General features: G+C 27.8%; 1 protein-coding gene across 3 annotated transcripts in view; it reads left to right on the forward strand.

Annotated features, from left to right (window-relative positions):
* LOC136092367 (E3 ubiquitin-protein ligase rnf213-alpha-like) overlaps positions 1 to 11,026 on the forward strand; it is a 237,700-nt gene extending 226,674 nt beyond the window's left edge. For all 3 annotated transcript variants that reach the window (XM_065820440.1, XM_065820441.1, XM_065820442.1), the window contains 4 exons: positions 997 to 1,194; positions 4,097 to 4,186; positions 4,262 to 4,431; positions 10,568 to 11,026. In XM_065820440.1, the coding sequence (XP_065676512.1) occupies positions 997 to 1,194; positions 4,097 to 4,186; positions 4,262 to 4,431; positions 10,568 to 10,715 (606 nt within the window). In that variant the 3' untranslated portion in view covers positions 10,716 to 11,026. The remainder of the gene's footprint in view (positions 1 to 996; positions 1,195 to 4,096; positions 4,187 to 4,261; positions 4,432 to 10,567) is intronic.
* The last annotated feature ends 9,141 nt before the right edge of the window (positions 11,027 to 20,167 follow it).

Raw genomic sequence — 20,167 nt, forward strand, 5'->3', positions numbered from 1 at the left:
TACAGTTTAAATATGTAAATATTTGATAAAGTTGTTGCGCGTGTAACGTAAGTTAAAAATGGAATTGCCCATATATATATGTATATATATATATATATATATATATATATATATATATATAACTCCTAACTGGTTGTCAAAAAGTTTTTTTGACAAAAAGTAAAAATTAAAATGCAAGACCGGAATTTTTTTTTTTTGTTACTTGATAGACTGTCTACCCCAACCAAACCCTCAGTCGATGTAGCAGCACTCTCTTGCAAGTCAGGCTATAAGGTAGTCAATGTAGCAACACTCTGTTGCAAGTCAGGCTATTTGTCAGTCGATGTAGCAGCACTCCGTTGCAAGTCAGGCTATTTGTCAGTCAATGTAGCAGCACTCCTTGCATGATTTACAGTAAAAAAAATAAAAATAAAAACATTTTATTAAAAAAAATAAAAACATTGTTTATATTATTAAAAACATTCTGAATGTTTTTAAAACATTCTGAATGTTTTTAACAATATAAACAATGTTTTTATTTTTATAATAAAATATTTTTATTTTTATTTTTTTTAATAAAATGTTTTTATTTTTATTTTTTTTACTGTAAATCATGCGCGGAGTGTTGCTACATCGACTATCTTATAGCCTGACTCGGAAGGGAGTGCTGCTACATTGACTGACAAATAGCCTGACTCGCAAGGGAGTGCTGCTACATCGACTGACAAATAGCCTGACCCGCAAGGGAGTGCTACTACATCGACTGAGGGTTTGGTTGGGGCAGGCAGTCTATCATTATTAAAAAAAAAAATTCCGGTCTTGCATTTTAATTTTTACTTTTTGTCAACAAAATATGGAAAAAACTTTCGGACAACATCTAAGGGTTCTATATATATACATATATTTATATATATATATATATATATATATATATATATATATATATATATATATATACATATCATTTTTATTTATATTCTCATTTATTATTATTTTTTTTGTAAAACTTTTTTATAGACTTTTATTCCTTATTCGGAACAAAAAAGAATGTTAGATGAAATGATTGATATAGCAGATGTATCTGTTGCTTTGCGAGCTGTTGAAACAGTTATTGGTATAATAACATCTACAGGTGGTGAATGCAACATGTATTTAAGAGATTATCTAACCAATATTCTTCGCATGAATGAACAGGATTACATAGTTAGCGGAAAAGTTCGTATTTTTTTATATTATTTCTTTATACTATTTTTTTATTAACGTGTATTTTTTTAAGTTATATTAATCCGTTTATTTTGAAGTTATTACTTGTAATTTTATATATATATATATATATATATATATATATATATATATATATATATATATATATATATATATATATATATCTGTGTGTATATATTAGAGTGTTCCAAAAAATGATGAAAATTTAAAAGTCAAGAGACTATACCCTCCAAACTATGTGATTTTGTCTATGAAGATAGAATATATAAAAAATTTTGATTCAAAGTTAGCAACTTTGCTAGTGTAATTAGAAATTCAGAGAGATTTGCATTTTTTTTTATGGTTTTATGCTCATATTACTGAGATAATTTTCCTTCAATAAATATAAAAAACCCTAACTTAAATAATGAAATACACAACCGTTACAGAGAGAAAATAAATCACAATAATAAAAACTTTTTTTTATTAAATTAAAAGCATAAGGAAACAGTTATAAAGTACAAACTTTTGTAATTTAACCTTCTGCATTTTTACTTGTAATTTTTTTCTATGATCTTTTGCAACAGGCATTATATTTTGCCTCTGATCTTCATTTGTAGATGCCTTCATGTACTCTAGATTAAACTTGATGTTTCTTTCAGCGCAGATGTTAGTAGTAGAGAGATATTCTATATTTAACAAATAAATTACGAAAACTTTCAGTATTCTCTCAAGATTTTAATCCACCGTAAACCAATTGTTTCAATTGTTTATTAAAAAGTTCAACTTCGCTTTTTGAAATTCCAATAATTTCTGGAGATTCTGAATCTCAAAGATTCTGGACCAACCAGAAGAGATAGTGTTTTTTCTGAATCAAGAACTGGAATATTTTAAAGATACCCCATATGGAATGTAGGCAATGGAAATAGGAAGTAGGTTATTAATCATCTTTATTTTTTTTATTGTTTTCGACATCACGTTCTCCAATTGCTAATGCAACAAGCTAGAGTATAAACAACAAGAGTGTTGTTTTATACTCTTTGTTAAATACTGTCCTAACTGGTCATCATATTCCTCTTGTATTTTAAAACTTGCCCTAAAAACATCAGTTCTTGGGTGCTTTTGAAGACTGAGAGTTTTTAAAAAAAATCTGGATAACTGAGTGTAAGTTATAGTTACACCCAATTTGTCATAAACAACATATATTTGAAGGACTAGTTTAGTGTCAAAATGTGAACTAGTCTCTTACTTTATAATAAATCAATTATTTGCTTTCTTAGAAAGTCCCCTGTTGACTGAATTGCCTGAAACCGTTTTGTGTGAAAAAAAGACTTGTAGATGTTTATTTCTTTAAAATTATATTGTTATATATACAGTTGTTTTACTTTAAAATCACTTTCTAAGAAAGCAAATAATTGATTTACTAAAAGGTAAAAGTTTAATTCTATATTTTGACACTAAACTAAATTTCAGAAGCCCTTAAAACTGCTGTTTTTTTTATCTAAAAGCGTTTAATAAATATAGTTTTTATTAAAAGTTTTTATTGAGTTGGTATGCCTCTATTGAAATTAAAGTTGTTCTGGAAATGAAATAAATACTTGATTATAAATAAAAGTTATTTCCAATAATTTAGTAGTTCACAGTTACCTTTTCTTTTTTTTTTCATAAGTTTTTTCGTCAAATTTATCATCAAAGTTGCAGTTGGTTGTTTCAAGTTCATCGAAATTTTCACTACATATTGATATACTACTGTCCTTATACTTGGTATACTTGATATACTTGGCTTCCTTGAACTCTATGAATCTCTTTTTGTATTTGTTTTTCTATAGTTAGAAACCTTAGTCTCCTCTGTTCTAGTTTAAACAAGTTCAATTCTAGCTCTGTAAGCTAGATCATCTTTTTCCTCAATGAACATTTTCCTTTCCTAAATCTGGTCTTTAAAGAATTCTAAATCATTTTCAACTACTTCTAAATCATTATTAGTTACTCTTATTAAGTTAACATAAAAAATATTCATTATTTTAAAGGTTACTAATTACCTTACTTGAGCTCCCTTCTGAATATAATCTCCAAAACCTGCTTTGATCCCTACAGAAATAACTTCGGCAACAACACAATTGATCCCAAAATTATTAACATAAACTCCTTCAAAACACACAAATTCTAATCCAAAACGATTTTTTGAACACACAATTTGAAACTTTGACAGCCTGAATCTAAAGCTTTTTTAAGAATAGGTAATAGAGTTTAGGAATAGGTAATATTTCAACACATTTCCCCCAGAAATATATATTTATAGGATATATAAGGAGGGAAACTGTTCTTTCTGTTATTTTCTCTTTGCACCTTGCTTTATTTTTGTTTTTAAACATTCTATGTTAAAAACAAATTAAAATTGATGTTGTGAACGCTTCTGCACTTTTGAGTTAAGAATATTTAACAGGTAAATCTTTTACAGAAATTTATAAATATTTTTAGGCTTATGTAATAAATCTTTCTGTATGATTTTAACATTACAACTTTTTTTATAACAATTATTACAAAAGCAAAAGTAATAAAAATATGAAAAAACTGTTATATCCAAATTGTCAAAATATATATCTTGTAATTGTCCACTAGATGAACCATTATATATGGGGTATTTTCTTGTTCTACAGACCAAATCCCAAGCATTTGAGGGTATAGTCTTTTTTATTTTTGGGATCTAAAACCTAATGTGTATATATATATATATATATATATATATATATATATATATATATATATATATATATATATATATATATATAGCATGTATATATATATAGCATATATATATATAACATATATATATATATATACAACATATATATATATATACAGCATATATATATATATATAACATATATGTATAACAATATAAGATATTTTTAAGATGCATGACTATATACGATTGACACACTTGTACTCTGTATGGCTCATGTTGACTGTTGAACAAGCATGTAGAATATACACAAGTAAACAGGTACTTTAGTATAAGTATTTTTTATCTCTTCTGTTTTTTATTGTATTTAACTAATGTTATTTTTTTATTTCTTAGGTTCCATTTCATGTAAAAGAAATTTTTTTGAGTGAGGACCTTGAGAATGAAGTGGTTGAAAAAATGAAAAAAAGGTTGCACCTTGTCGATAGAAAAGAATTAATAAATCTAATCACTGAATATATTGTTTTGGAGCTGCCATTAAGAAATGAAGCTGATATTTCTTTAATGTAAGATAACATTTATTTTTCAAATTAGTTATTATATTGTTTAATTGAGTTTCATTTTTTTTAGTATTAAAAGTATTTTAGTTGTAAGTAAGATGCAAAAACTACATTGAATAAAAATGTTTGAAATAATTTTACAAAATTTGTTTTTTTCATTTATGCAGTTGAAAATTGTTTATTAACCAGGGTTTTTGGAGTCACTCTAGAGTCTGTTTTTAAGCCATTCATAATTATTCCACACCCTTTTTTGTTTGAAATAATTATAAATTTTTGTCAACACCTTTGTTGAATGGATATATTCTGATTTTGATGGTTTTAGAGCCTTTTTTTTTTATAAATAAGCCTATTTCTTTTTTATCTTTTATATGTAACAGTTGATGGCCTTCTCTTACTGGTTTAAGTAGTTCTGCTTTTCTATTCTAGTCACTTTTGTTGGAATACATAAAAGGTTCCTTCGGAAACTTCACGGAAGGAAATACTGGCAGTACAGTCTTCGAAAGAGTAAAAGTTATCCCTCCTCTAAAAGTCATATTTTTTAAATCTTAGACAGTTTTTGACTAACATCTATTATTACCATTCATTTAAATGAAACGTTGATGGAGTTTGATCAAAATTTAAAAACAATTCGTTGGGAATTTTATTCCAGCTGATTCTGTGCATGCAACGTTTTTAGCAAGTTTCTGTCCAAATTAAATCGATAGTTTTTGGATAATGATGTAGTAATCATTCTTCAAGCCATTTTTTGTTTTGTGCTGCTAATCTTGCTTTTTTGCCACAAAAAAAAAAGATTTACCATGTCATACTAGACATTGTCTAGTATGCTTTTTGCCACGTCTAGTATGGGTGCTGAATTTCTTAAAACAGTCAAGTCAATGTTAACAAAGTTCCAAATCTCCACTTTAGCAAGATTTAACGGAAATACGACTTGCTGAATTTCCATTTTATCTTGATTCTGGAATAAGTTTCTTACCCAGAATCTGATAAACATAGGGATAATTTTTTCAAAATTTTTATGGAAATTGTGGAAAATCCAACTTGTGAGGGTGGTCAGAGTGAATCGGAAATAGGTAATGAATAGGATGGAAATTAAATTCGAAAAGAAACCTGGTCTTTTTAAGTTTCTTTTTAAACCCTTTGGAAAGCTTTAGATACCTTTTGAAATATTTGTTACTATGATAGTTTTAATACTCAATGTAGAAGCATTCGGGATCAAGGTCGGCAGTCGGCGATGCTGACCTTTTGCCCACCTGACAGTGTCTGTTGTCGGCATTTTTATACCGACCTCAAAATTTTACAACTAAAGTTTATTTTCTGCTTCAAATAAATTAAAAACGAAATTTTTATTTAAATTCTAAATAAAATAATATAAATAAAAACAAAAAAAACGAAAGTTTTTTTTAAACTTTAACCACTGCGCCACGACCGTTTTTAATTAAATTCTAAATTTTATATAGCAAAAATAAAATGATAATTAAAATTAAAATGGCAAAGCGAACGTTTTATTTCTAATGTAAACAAAACAGTTAATTAAAAAATGGAGTAAAGAATCATATAGTTTGTAAACAAAATAGTTTAAATAAAAATAATTTTGAACAAGTTAATTTAAAAGCTCTACACCATAAAGTTGAACAAGTTAATTTAAAAAGTTAACACAAAATAATTAAAATAAAAACAAAAAAACGAACATTTTAGTTAAATTCTAAATTTAAATAATACAAAAAAAAAAAATGCAAAAAAAAACACTTTTTCTTAATTCCTTGTAAAATGATGAAAACAAAACGGCAAAACGAATGTTCAATACCCAAATACACCCTTTTCATTTAAATTGTAAACAAATCAATTAAAATAAAATCAGAAAAACAAAAGTTTTATTAATTCTAAATAAAATAAAAAAGTAAAATCGCCAAAAATTTTGAAATTTTTAAAAAGGAAAAGTTTGGAAGGAAAGTCTGCGAACTTGCTTGTTTTTCTGTCAATTTTATGCTGAAATTTCGCATGCTTAACGTTAAACCCTGTTTCAAATTTTGTGCCAATTTGATGTTAAACAATATGATGTTGAACAAACGATTTCATGTTTAACCTGATGTTAAACTGATAAAATGGTTGTTTTTTCCTAATTCCGAGGGCTGATATGTTTAATACAAGTTTCTTACTTGTATTAAACATATCAGCCCTCAAAACAAAATAAAAATTTTTATTTTGTTTTTACTTAATAACAAACAGATAATTTTCTTAATTAGCATCTACTTTATATTTTTATGTAATTGAAGTTTTAAGAAAAAAATTTTTTATCTCTTTTAATTGAGAAGGAGGGGGGGGAGGGGGTAGAGAGAAGAGTGATGCTACGTTCCCAACATCGTAACAATTATTTCACGATCGCCTTAATCGTTTTTTCATGTTATGAGAAATGAAACAAAAATTTCCATTTTTTTCTTATACATCAAATTAAAAAAAAAAATCTGATTTATTTAAGATATTATCTTAAATTAATTAGAAAATAGTTTTAATTGTTTGTTTTACTATGTAAGAAGCAAGAAGGAAGAAGGAAATTTTATAACTGTAAAAACACACAAAAGGAAAACATACGAAGAAACAACAAAAATAAATGACTCCAAAAAACCACATAGCGACACGGCACGTCTTATTTTTGATGAGCAACGCCCAAATACGGCCCAAGAGGTCAATAAGACTTGAAAAAAAAAGTAATTATTATAATAAATAAATAATAATATTAAATAAAAATATAAAAACAAAACCAAATAAAAACAAAAAATTTAATAAAATCAAACAAAAATAAAAAATATAGTAAAACCAAATAAAAATTAAAAATGAGATGTAAGAGAAAAGTTAGTTGATTTTTTTTTTATCTCACAACATGAAAAATTGATTAAGCGATTGTGAAGTAATCGTAACGATATGATACATTTTATGGATTATTTTTTTTTTAATAACCAACAAATAAGTTTATAATAGTCTAAACAATCGAACTTAAATTTTTTTTTTTAATTTACTTACCGTAATGTAACTCGTAATTATCACATTCAACAGAGTGAAATTTCTGTTTCAAATTTTCACACTCTATCATACAAAAAATATATAGTTGAATGTTTTCGGGTCAGAAAACCGTGATTTATTGCCTGACCTAAGTACTTTCACAAAATTGATTCAGCATCCATCGTGACATCTTTATTGTATACATAACATACATTCATTCCATCGTTGACATATTTATTGTCACATTATCTTAAAACCCCCAAAAAAAATTCTCAAATTTTTGTGACTGTTTTCGAAAAATAATCAGACATTTTTTTTAGAACTAAAACAGTGCGGTTATTGCATCAATAAATGTAATCATATTAAGTTATAAGTTATAACTCCAAATATGAGGATATTATTGTCACAAGATAATGCTTACTGGACTTTTTTTGTTTTACATTAAGGTGGTTGACCTATAAAAAAATTTTTTTGATAAAAATAAGCTCTGCCAAGATAATTTTTTTTTATATAATAAAATAAATATTGAAGAATTGAAAAAAAAATGTTGAAAGTAATTTGCCTCGATTATCCATACTTTTTTGTACAATTTAGTGTAAAAAAATGAAAATTTCATCACAGGACAACTAAAAATGTTTACATCAGATAGTGCCAAAAATTTACATACTGGTTCTAAACTACCTTATCTCTCATTTGTGCCATGGTTTTTAAAAATACATGCTCCTGTGTGATGATATTATTTTTTTTAAAGATTGCACTAAATATCAACATTATTGCGTGTTACATTGCATAAAAATAATATTTCCCATTATCAGTATTATAAATCCATGGCATAAATGAATCTCTTAACTATAATGAACAAACTGTGAAAATTTCAAGTCAAAAGCAGGTGTTTAACTAAAATTACAATGTTTTGAACTTCTGAAAAATTGTAAAAACTAAAAATCAAGTAAATCAAGTTTTAAAATTATTTTTATAGTTTTAGACAATTACAAGTTGAATAAACGCATCAAAAACCCCCAACTTCATATCCCAGTTGTTCCTTTTGGTTTTCAATATCAAGATACCCTTTTTTTATTGTTCTTAAAGTTTTCCTACGCTCTTTAACAGGTTGACGAGATTTGTGTTCCATACGTCTTATTCGAAGAATATCTTGTTTCTGAGTTTTAGCGGCTGTTACAAAACCATCACATCCAAATGATGATAAAACTTCTCTAATACCATTTCCTCTATCATTAAAATGTAAGACTGCAGAGTATACTGCCATTTCAAAAACCTCTCTGGTAACAAAAACTGATTTTGGACACTTGCCACACTAATGAATTAAGACATTTATTAGCATTTTGAGTTTCCCCATGGAGACATTTTAATAACAAGGTATCAGCAGATAAATCAAAGAATATAGGCTTAATTATATCATGAATCCACTTTGGTAGTGATATTTTGTTTTTATAGAAAGAAGTTCCTTTGATTTTATCATATTGCCATTTACACCATGTGTTTTCAGACCGTGGGCAAAGTGAATGTTTAAAGTCCTTACAAGCTGCATTTTTCATGGATACAATGGCTACATTTTTATATTCCTTTGCAACTTTTTTTTGTAAGTAATTAAATGAATTGTTTGTCATACTAAACATATTCATGCATTTTGTAAATTTCTCCTTTCCACTGAAACCTTTTCCTATCTCACGAAAAGCAACAACAGCATGTAGGTTTGCTTCAAACACAGTTTTTCCTTGAGACTTATCTGTAGTTGAACACTTCACTGATGTGTATGAAGACTCATTCCAATCACAACAAGTACAACTAATTTTTAATAAATGACAAAAACCCTTTCAAGATGTTAGGTTATCTGTTAACGTTATTGTACTGTTACACTAGATTCTTTAAATGCCAAAAGATGATACTAGATTCTTTAAATGCCAAAAGTTTACAATACATAAATAATTTTCATTGTTATTAATACTTTTGTTTGTGTCATTGCATTGATATTTTTTTCCAACTAATTTTCTTCCACTTTAAGAGGCTACCTCGTGTTGCACAGACACAACATTCTGCTTTTTTGCTTTTGTGAATTGATTTCCATGAAACTTATACAAACGTATAACAAATATATATTAAGCTGAGATAAAACTCAAAGCAACTCAAAGAACAGCTGAAAGCCATAATTTTAATCTTAAAAAATGTGCTTTTGTTACTTGAAAGCATGAGTAAAAGTGTTCATAATTTGCATAACAAATAAAGCAAAGTATACATAACATTCATATTTCAAAAAATATAATTTAAATGAGTTAAGGATAGGATGATATAAATAATTTTTTGGTTGCCAGTATGTTGCTATGTGCGTTGCTATGCGTTTTAAAAATACATAGTACAGGATTTTGTTTAATAACAAAAAAACTAAAATATATTTTAAACTTTTTTTTTCACAATAAGAAAGCTGAATAAATTTTGTACAAAAATCATCCAACATAGAAATAACGATTTTTTTTTAAATTTTGTGCCTTTTTTTTATAGGTGAACCACCTTAAGTATTGAAAACAGTTGCTAAATGAAAAATTAATATTTCTTTATACTTTTAACAAGCAAAATTTAATTTAATATTTAAATTTGAGCGATCAAACTTGTTCGAAAGCATTGTTTGTAGTGCAGATGATTTGGCCTATATACTGGAAATCACTACTTCATCTCAGGGCCGTCGCGAAGAGATTTCAAAGGAAGGGAGGGAGGGTGAAAAAAAGGGTTTTTGTCGATTATAGGTTAAAATAAAATTTTAACAACTAAGGCCATAAAACAAATAAAAGTATCCTCGTTGGCTGACATTTGCCGACTGCCAACTGAAAATCAAAATTTGCCGACTCCAGTGTCCAAATTTGCCGACTAATATTTGAATAAAATTTTCCTAGGGGTGTTAGACACTCCCCTTCCTTCCCCCCTCCTCCTTCCTTAGCCCCCACAAATTCATCTCTGTTTCCTCTAACACCCAATCTAAAGTTGTATTGACAACATCCTTTGAAAAATTTTTTATTTATTGTTAAGTTAAGATGGGTCATTTACTAGATTTTTACCTCAGTTTACCTATTTAGGTTTAATTGTGTTCTGTTATTTAATTGTCTTTTGTTTTATCGTTTTAAATTTTTTTCAGGTTAAGTGAAGCTCTGCAATTGTATAAAGATAAACAAGGAACAACAATAACAACTTCTTTAGAACCTATTAGTGATGAGTTTTTATTAAAACATATTTATCTATTTTGGAAGATAGTTGCTTCTCACGCAAAAGATTTTGATAACTAGAATATTTTGGACAGAATTTTTTTATTTTTTTATTTTTTTTCTATTGTTATAGGAATTTTTTTGAAAAACTTTGTGATTTCTTTTTATTATATAGTTATTTTTTTATATTTTATTATTTTATCTTTTTTTATGGCATTTTTGTTATTTTTAAATAATTTGTAAAATTAAAAAACAGATATTTAACTATGTGAATAAAATTCTTGTAATTTTTACAGTCATCAAAGAACCATTCAACAGGTGTACGAGGTGCTTGCTTAGGACAAAATTTTTCTGTTATTTTTAAATAAATTGAATAAAATTAGCATTTACAATGTTTATTCGTTTTAAAGCTTACTACGTGTCAGCGCGCAGTGAGTCAAAATCAATAAAAAACGGCACAAAAAAAAACCCCAAAAAAATTTCTCTAATACCTCCTCCCACACCCAACCACCACTTTTTTAGAGGCCCTATTTTATTAAGAAATTGACCTACAAATTGGCTATTTTTTTTTTATATAAGGGAGAGTGTCAAGCCCCCCTCCCCCTTACTCACTTCGAAAACCGCGTCGTCCGCCTATACCCGGATATAAGTTTTAAGTTATCTCACACCATTTTGGCTTGAAATTATAAGAAGAAAAGTAAATTCCGATCTAAATTGTAGAAACATTCAAGAACCTTCTCAAGACTTCAGGAAAATGAGCGAACAGCAGTTCCAGGTATCTTACGTTTCTGAAAGAGGAAGCACTAGGAAATTTTATTTTTATTAAAAAACTTTTTTTTTTAGATGCCCCAAGAAAACTTAACGGTCATGTCACAGAGCACCGCGGGAGAGCATTAACTAGGAAGTTCACGCATTCTTATTGATAGAACGAAATACGCTCAGAGCTCACTTCGAACCCTCAAAATCTTGCTTCTAAAGCAAGCGCTCTAACCACAGTGCCACAGTCGCTCTATTTTACTAAGGTCATAGAAGTATCTATTTTGTGATATCTACTTTGATCATAGAACCAGAAAATCTAAGATAAGTTTTACAATAAAAATGAAATCCAAAGATGTCTTGAGCTTAAAAATTCAGAGTGATTTTTCTGATGAACAGTATTAAATTATTAAAAACTCATCCATAATACATAGCACAGATATTTATCTTAAACTTCATGAAATTAAGAATAAGAGACAAAAATGTTATCCGGAGGGTTTAATTGTAGCAAAAACATCTGCTCTAACTCTTCTACAGGGTATGTTTAATCATACTCTAACGAGGATAATAACTTTTACTGAAAAAAAAAAAGCGAGGTCCTCGTTTTTTTTAAAGTTTGTCGACTGCCTTATTGACATTTGCCGACTGATTGTCTAAATTTACCAACTAAACTTGTCTGAAGGGTCTACATTTACCAACTGACATGTCAGAAAGGGTCACAATTGCCGACTAAATGAACAAAAAAAATCATTGCGCTGTCCTTGGGTGTGCTTCCAATATTAAGGAGTTACTTGGGTGAAAAAATAGTAAAAATGAAAATTTTTAAGTGAATGTATTTATGTCAAATGATCTATGTAAAAAACGTCCGTGTTATTTGTTCTATTTAAAAAAAATACAGAAAGCATCAAAAGTTTAATCTAAAATAAGGTCATAACTTCAACTTCCATAGCCACACCCCTAGCAATCACAATTGAATCACTGAAATCCTCTAAAAATATGTTTCCTCATACTCTAGAAACCCAGGGTTGGTAGCTGTTAAGTCATTGCAAAATTTTACAGAAATTTAAACTATAGTTCAACTGGATTTCTAAAATTATAGAAAGCTTAGGTATTGTTCCAGAATTTTATGCAAGCAAGCTCTGTGTCTCAAATCTATATATATATATATATATATATATATATATATATATATATATATATATATATATATATATATATATATATATATATATATATATATATATATATATATATATATATATATATTAATGCTAAACTTAATTGTAGTAGCAGTAATTCTCCTTCGAGCGTGTTTGACACGGAACCCTCGGCAGCTAAATGTACGAAATGCAAATATCTCATTTATGTAAACTTCAAATTACTCTCAAGTCCTTAATACAAAGGGGGGTGGGAATAAAACAAAAAGGGGAAAGGAATTTTAGTTTAGATCTAATAAAAAGGGTTAATAAAAAAAAGGGGGGGAAGTTTTTTATGTTACAATTTAAGTATTTTTTATAAAAAAGTTTAGTTTATAAATCCGCCCTTATATTTTTTACAAAACATGCTTATTTAATTCTCGCGTGGATTGCGGTCATATGCGCATTTTCGAACAGCTGTTTTATAATTTCAATAGGATTTAATATGCTAATAAAAGTTTTATACTTTGGTATAAAAGTAAAAGCTCATTTTCGACAAATCGAGATTTTCTATGTCAGCGATTTTTAAAGTCTGTTTACACTGAAAGTTTTTATTTTTATTAGTGACTGAAAAATTATTTTTTAATTTTTAAGGCCAATTTTCATTGGATTTTTTTTTTTTTTTTTGGTTTTTAATTTTTTGCTAACAACAAATTAAAATTAATAAACGGGGGGAGAGGGGGGAGTCAAGAACGGGGGGGGGGTGTTAATAATCGTGGGGTTGGTGAGAAAATTTTTCAAAAATTAATAAACGTCCCCCGTCCCCTTTTTATTAAGGACTCGAGAGTATGTTAAAACATATTAAAATATCAATTTTTTCAATTTTACTTTTACTAGAAAACTGCACTGCGGCAACATCTACATGATTTGGATTCATAGACTTTGTTTACCGTTTTATAAATTTTTTTTTTTATTTAATAGTTTTGAAACCATTCACAATCAATACATCTTAATGACCGAAATGGTTAGCTCTCAGAGTTACTGATTCAAAGCGTCGTGGTTCATATGTAATGATATTTTACACTTCAGTAAAAATAAAAGGATGTGTCGTTTTTATAAAGCTTTTTGTTTATATATAGAGCTTTAAAATTTTCGTCAGATAACACGCCTATGTGGCCGAAGTCGTTGGCACGCAGCGTTTCTGAATTGCATCGCCGTTGAACAAATCCTTCAATTGGCGCCTTCTTTTTTTTTTTTTAAAGTTTTTGATTTTCTAAAATACAAAATAAATTATTTTGGAAGTTCTTTAGATATTATATACATAACATAAATAAAGTAACATAAATAAATATGCATATAAATAAATAATATAACTAACATATATAAAGATATTATATACTATAACAAACGAAAGAAATAGAATTTTTAAAAAGCCTAAAAGATCTAAAAACATAATATCACCTGAAGCAAATTTGTTGCGCATATGTCATGATAATGCTACTTATGTTATTAGGTAATTTGTCCTAATTTGCAGTGAATGGTCTGAAAAAAATTATGTTCTTGAACTTAATAAAAAAAAAAATTAATAAGACAGTCTTGCTACTCCAAAAGGTACCGCTTTGGAGACAAAAAAAAAAAGAAAACGAAAAGCCCGTAGTTAGAAAAAACTTTAAAACTTTATTTTAACAATTAAAAGTCTTTTTTGCTAAACTAATTTTTTATGCTTTAAATATATACAGCCAGATTGAAAAAATTGAAAGTGTATTTTATGAAGGGACAGGTTTGAACCCTCGAAAAACGATATCGATGAACTCAATGCAACTAAGGCATGGTATACGTTTTTCCGAACAAAAATATAAGTTTTTTCAATTACAATATATGTAAGTTTTTTCATGAAAAAGTATGACATATTTGGTATGTATGAAAAGTTTATTTAAACCACTATTATAACCTGGTAAAAGTTATGCGATTATATTAAATCGTCAAGCGTAGTTTTATTTAGAAATGATGTAGTTTTCAACATAAAGTACCTTGGGGCTCGGCTATAAATAAGTCCATGGATTTGATTTTTTCATAAAAGCACGTATTGGTGTTTGTTTTCGATGAATGTAACTTGACATTTATAATCAGACATTATTTGGGAGAATAATGCATGAAAAACCATTTTTTTAATAAAAGTTGAAGTTATTATTTTCAATACCACACCTAAATGAGTATGTTTAACAATAAAGTCACGTTAGATTCAGATAAACTATGATAGTGTTAATTTTTCTACAAAAGTCGTTTTTGCATAATTAATCATAACTTTTAGCCCCATTCAGAAAACTGTTTTCGGTATTTAGTATCATTTTTTGAAATACTCAGGACTTATTCGGCCATCTTGAAAAAATAATTTATTCCATTCAATCATAAAAACCAGATTTTTTTTGAATATATAGAAAAAAATTTATAGATGTTTTTGTATATTATTACTTAAATTGCATTTTTCTCAAAATTGAAACTTTTAGACGATGCGTCATTAACTTTTGATTGGTTTAAGCTTTGCACTTGAAATTTTGAACGGTGGTTACTTTTTATAAGATACAGATTTAGAACCAGCATTTTTAGAAAAAATATTTTCGGATCAGAACTACCTAAGCCAAAAGTTCATTTTCGAGTTTAATTACAAGCAAGATATTTAAATTTTAATTATCTTAGATCTAGTAATGTAATTCGGCTAATTCTGCTCCCATATCTGTTAATTATAGGGGAGGTTCCTATACCTAGGGTATTCTTGTACCTAGGACTACCCCACTTTATTTGAAAACTATAAAGTTCTAAATAATGCTTTTCAGTCAGATGATTAGTTACAAAAATAATTATTTTTTATTCCTTTTTTGATTCTCAAAGAGCATTCCTACGGCAAGTTATAATCGGAAAACGCTTTTTTTTTTCTCCTTATATTTTGCCGTACATATAACATTTTAAAGTTTTGTATATTAAAGGTGTAATATGTGAGTCAAAAAATAAATAATGAAGTTTATAATTAAAATAGTATGGGCAGGACTTCAAAAAGATCGTAATGATCTTATCACAAAGCCTTTACAATGTGATTTATATATTTTGCTAAATACAATGATTATATAAAAAATGTATATATAATGTACAACTATACTTAATAATCTTTAAATCAAAATAAACTAAAGATAAAATAAAAGTTAAACAAAACAAGATGCAGCATAATAACTAAAATATTTAAGAAAAAAACAGCAAGTGTTTTTTTTGGAAAACAAACCTTTTTTAATGTATTGTTTGAAAGAGTCGAAGTTCATTTAGATAATACACATAAACGAGTCATTTCACTTTGTAGTTTATGTATATGTGATTTAATTTAAATTCTGTTAGAAAAATTTATTTTATTTGTTTAAATTTAGTATCAGATTTTTTAACTTTGATTATCTGGATTTCAAATTGATTAATTTTTAGTTACTAGTTTGTTTTATAAATAGAGGCCACGATATGAAATTGATTTGTTTTTTTTAAAGAATGGAGTAAAGTTTTTTGTTTCTCTTGTGTTATGTTTATTAGGATTATTTATAAAAAAGTTATTTGTAAAATGATATGGTACCTAATTTAAAATTTAGAATAAACAATATATTTTGGTGAATGCTAATTTGATAAATATATTAAGCACATTTATTTCTTTATAGCTTTCTTTATAATAACTACAGAGCAGCAAGAATAAAACTTTGGTGGACACCGCTTGTTAATTTTGATAATTTATTGTGGTAATTTTTATCTGTAATAACACTCTGTTGTATGTTACACAGGTAACTTTTGAACCACAGCAGTGTTTGGTTGGTTTTAGTCCACATTTTTTCATTTTTAAGCAGGATTTCATAATCTATAGTGTCGAACGCTTATGACAAGTCTACAAAGACTTTTAGTACAAGTTTCCTTTCACTGATCAATTCACTAATCCTGTTGGTGAGGTCAACGCATACATAGCATGTATGCGTTGACCTCACCAACAGGATTAGTTGGTGAGGTCAACGCAACCAATATGGTTATTAAAATCAGCACTCTGTTGAGTGCTGATTTTAAAAACCATATTGGTTTTCATTCAGGACTTTGTTTGTAATACTGGTCTATAGTTAATAAAGGAGAAAGGTTTCTCCAGATTTATAGATAGGAATAGTTTTAGCTATTTTTAAATGTTCGGGTACAATTCCTGTAATTATTGAAAAGTTGAATATTTGGAAAATGGATTTAATCACTTCTAAGAAAACGTTTAAAATTGCATTGTTTGGGATATCATGCTGGGATATTATCAATACAAATTTTCAACTAATTTTTAATGTTTTAATTGCTGGTTTAAGTACTTTGTGTTCTAGTTCTTTGAAAACTACAGAGAGCAACGAGAGTCCTCAATGTAACTTTTAAATGAATTGTTTTTAGGTTGAATTTTAGAAGCAAGTTTAGAACCTACACTTGCAAAATGTTTGTTAAAATTTTCTTATATAATTTTTTCCTCATTATATTCTTTTTCATTTATGAGATTTTTTGGAAGTTGTTCGAGTTTCTTTTGTTTTAACCAATTATTTCTTTCAAAATATTCGAGGTCATTTTATTATCTCCTTTAAATTTTTGGATTAGCTTTGAAAAAAATAGTTTTTTAGATTTTTATTTCATTTTTTCAAACAGGCTTAAATGTTGTTTATACTTAAACAAGTTTTTTCTTCAATATTTTATGTAGATTTTTTGTTTTTGTTTTGAAGATTTTCTTATTCCTCCAGTAATCCATGGAGTAGTCAAGTATTTTACTTTTATTTATATAATTATATAATTAATATTGTTTATATATATAACACTGACAAAGAATTTCGGAATCTAGGATTGATTCGTGCTTTTGAAACAATTCCAGCAGAAAAAGTTAAGCATGTAAATGATAGGTAAATGATAGGAAATTTTGAGCTTTCGATGAAGTATATTGTAGGTATAACCACCGATGGCTCTGCAGTTATGACAAAGGTTGGCAGGTTAATTAAGCATATCTATAAAAAACCTAAGAATTAGGCTAATCTGCATAATGAAGAAGATGCCAACATTACATCTGTTTCTGCACTCAGATTTGAAAAAGAGCAGAATTCCACAGATGACGACGAATTAATTGATGAAGATTACTCATAATCTTCACCAAAAATGATGATAGTAATTTATCTTTTCTGGTACATCAGCAAATGTTACCATTAATTAAAAAAGTTCGTAAAAATGGTCAAAATATTTCGATCTTATTCTACAAAAAACGACAAAATCCTTTGAAAAAATTTAAAAGAAGAGTTCGGGAAAGAATTATCTCTGGTTTTACTCAAGAACACAATGGAATAGTTTGGTGTCTATGATAAAACATTTCATCAAATTAAAAAGTTGCATCAGAGTCAAGATTCTAATAGATTTTAAATCACCTATTTTGTTTTCAGAATACAAGTTTGAAATATTGTCAGATATCCTTTCAGTTTTATTTCCGATTAAGCTTACAGTTGAAGCAATTGCCGACAGGATGCAACTTTGTTTTCTGCAGATGCTGCTTTTTAATTTATAATAAAATCAATAACTAACCATCCATGTTCATTAAGTTATGAATTGAAAGCAGCTTTAAATATTCGTATTCTTGAAGACGTACAGAAATTTCAAATGTGTTGCAATATTTACAAAATGAAAACTCCAATGAAAATCCAAACAATGATGAAGCCGATGAAGATTATGAATTATTTACGATCATTTCCAAAGCTGCAATCGCAAAAGTTATTGTTTTAGAGAAACAATGCCTGGGTGTGGCCAACTTATATTATGAATCTGCACCTGTAGTAACAACATCTATATCATCCAACTGCAAACAGCATTAAGATTTGGAGTGTTGCCTGAAGATTTAACAAACCTTAAAATAGGTCTAGTTTTTTATTTCAGATCAGCCAACTGTTTTTGTAGATTGTGGGTTTCAGTTCATTGATACCCACAATCTACAAAAACATTTATACTGATGCTGATAAGTTGACCAATCTAATAGAGTGGAAAGATTCATCATGCGATTTGTTTATTGAATCTTAGATTGGTCAATTTATCAGCATCAGTATTTATGCTGATAAATTGACCATTATGCCGCCTTTTCTCATCTCAAGTAATAATGCCGAGGTCTATCTAACCAGTAATTTATTACCTTTATTTGAAACCAGCAAGGAAAATATAAATAAAAATATGAATCTATACTCATTTACTAAACCTTTCCACTCAATTAGATTCAAGATGCTTAAACTTGAATCGGTTATGGCTTTTTATGATCCGCGCAAAGAGGTACAATTAATTAATAATGCTAGTAATCATGCTATTGGTGGAATACTTTTACAAAAAGAAGGAACTTGGATCAAACCTGCTACACAACCCGATCATTAACCACAGCCGAGCTAAAAAATAGCATTACGGAAAAGGAAACTCTTGCTTTGGTATGGGCCATTAAAAAGTTACATTTATATTTCTATGGAAAAAACTTTAAGGTTGTAGTAAAAAAAATTTAAAGTTTTTATTTTAATGGACTATAAAAATTTCAAGTTCAATTTCATCCTCTAAATTAAATACAAGATGCAAGGTGGCAAATAAAATTGCAAGCATACGATTTTGACGTAATATATCAAAAAGGAGAAGAGAACATTGCAGATTTTATCTCTAGAAACTGTACGCCAAATGAAATGCGTAGCGAGTCAGATGAAAATGAAGTAGTAGTGTATGTAAATTTCTTAGTAATAAAAATGGCATACAAATCAATATCACTTGAAGATATAAAAACTGATACAGTAACAGAAATCAGTTTAATTGCAGTAAAAACAGCGTTGTTGTCTGATAAATGGTATGACAATCCAATGTTGAACCGTATCATAGATTTCAAAATATGTTAACTAATCTTGAGGGAATCATTAGGAGAAATCTTGAGGGAATCATTAGGAGAAATCTTGAGGGAATCATATTACGAGGAGAAAAAATTATTATACTAAAGTCGCTTTAAAAAGCTTAACAAATTTTACGTGAAAAGTGTAAAGGATTATTGCGACAAAAGGTTTACTGGGTCACTATAAATACTGATATAGAAGCACACGTTGAAAAGTGTTTTTAGATGCCAAGCAAATTCACATATTCCAAATCTAAAAGAAAAAAAATGTTAAATTTACCAGAACATGCTTGGGATGAGTTGGCAATGGATTTTTTCGGACCATTACCTAAATATGGTTTTCAAAAGCGACACTCAACAGAGCATGCAGTTCTTGAACCTTCAAATAAGATTAAAAAAAAATACTCGATGACAAGACTGATTTCAGTCTTCTGCGAGCTTCCCATAACTACAAACAAGTAATTCTTTTTATCAATTTTATATAAGTTTCTTTATAAAAACATTATTTTGAAATGTGATAAGTAAATATATTGTGAAACATCTAATCACACCTACAAAAAAGGCGTTGATTCATTTTTAATTATTGTATTTTTCATTACAATTGGAAGAGTTTAGAGATATACTTCTCGGATTATATTTTACGTTCACATTATTATATTGTCGTATTTAATATTTATTTTAATCATGTCTTGGAGTTGTATGCAACTATATTTTTATTTATT

The sequence above is a fragment of the Hydra vulgaris genome, chromosome 15, assembly GCF_038396675.1.
Source record: "Hydra vulgaris chromosome 15, alternate assembly HydraT2T_AEP".
Lineage (NCBI taxonomy): Eukaryota > Metazoa > Cnidaria > Hydrozoa > Anthoathecata > Hydridae > Hydra > Hydra vulgaris.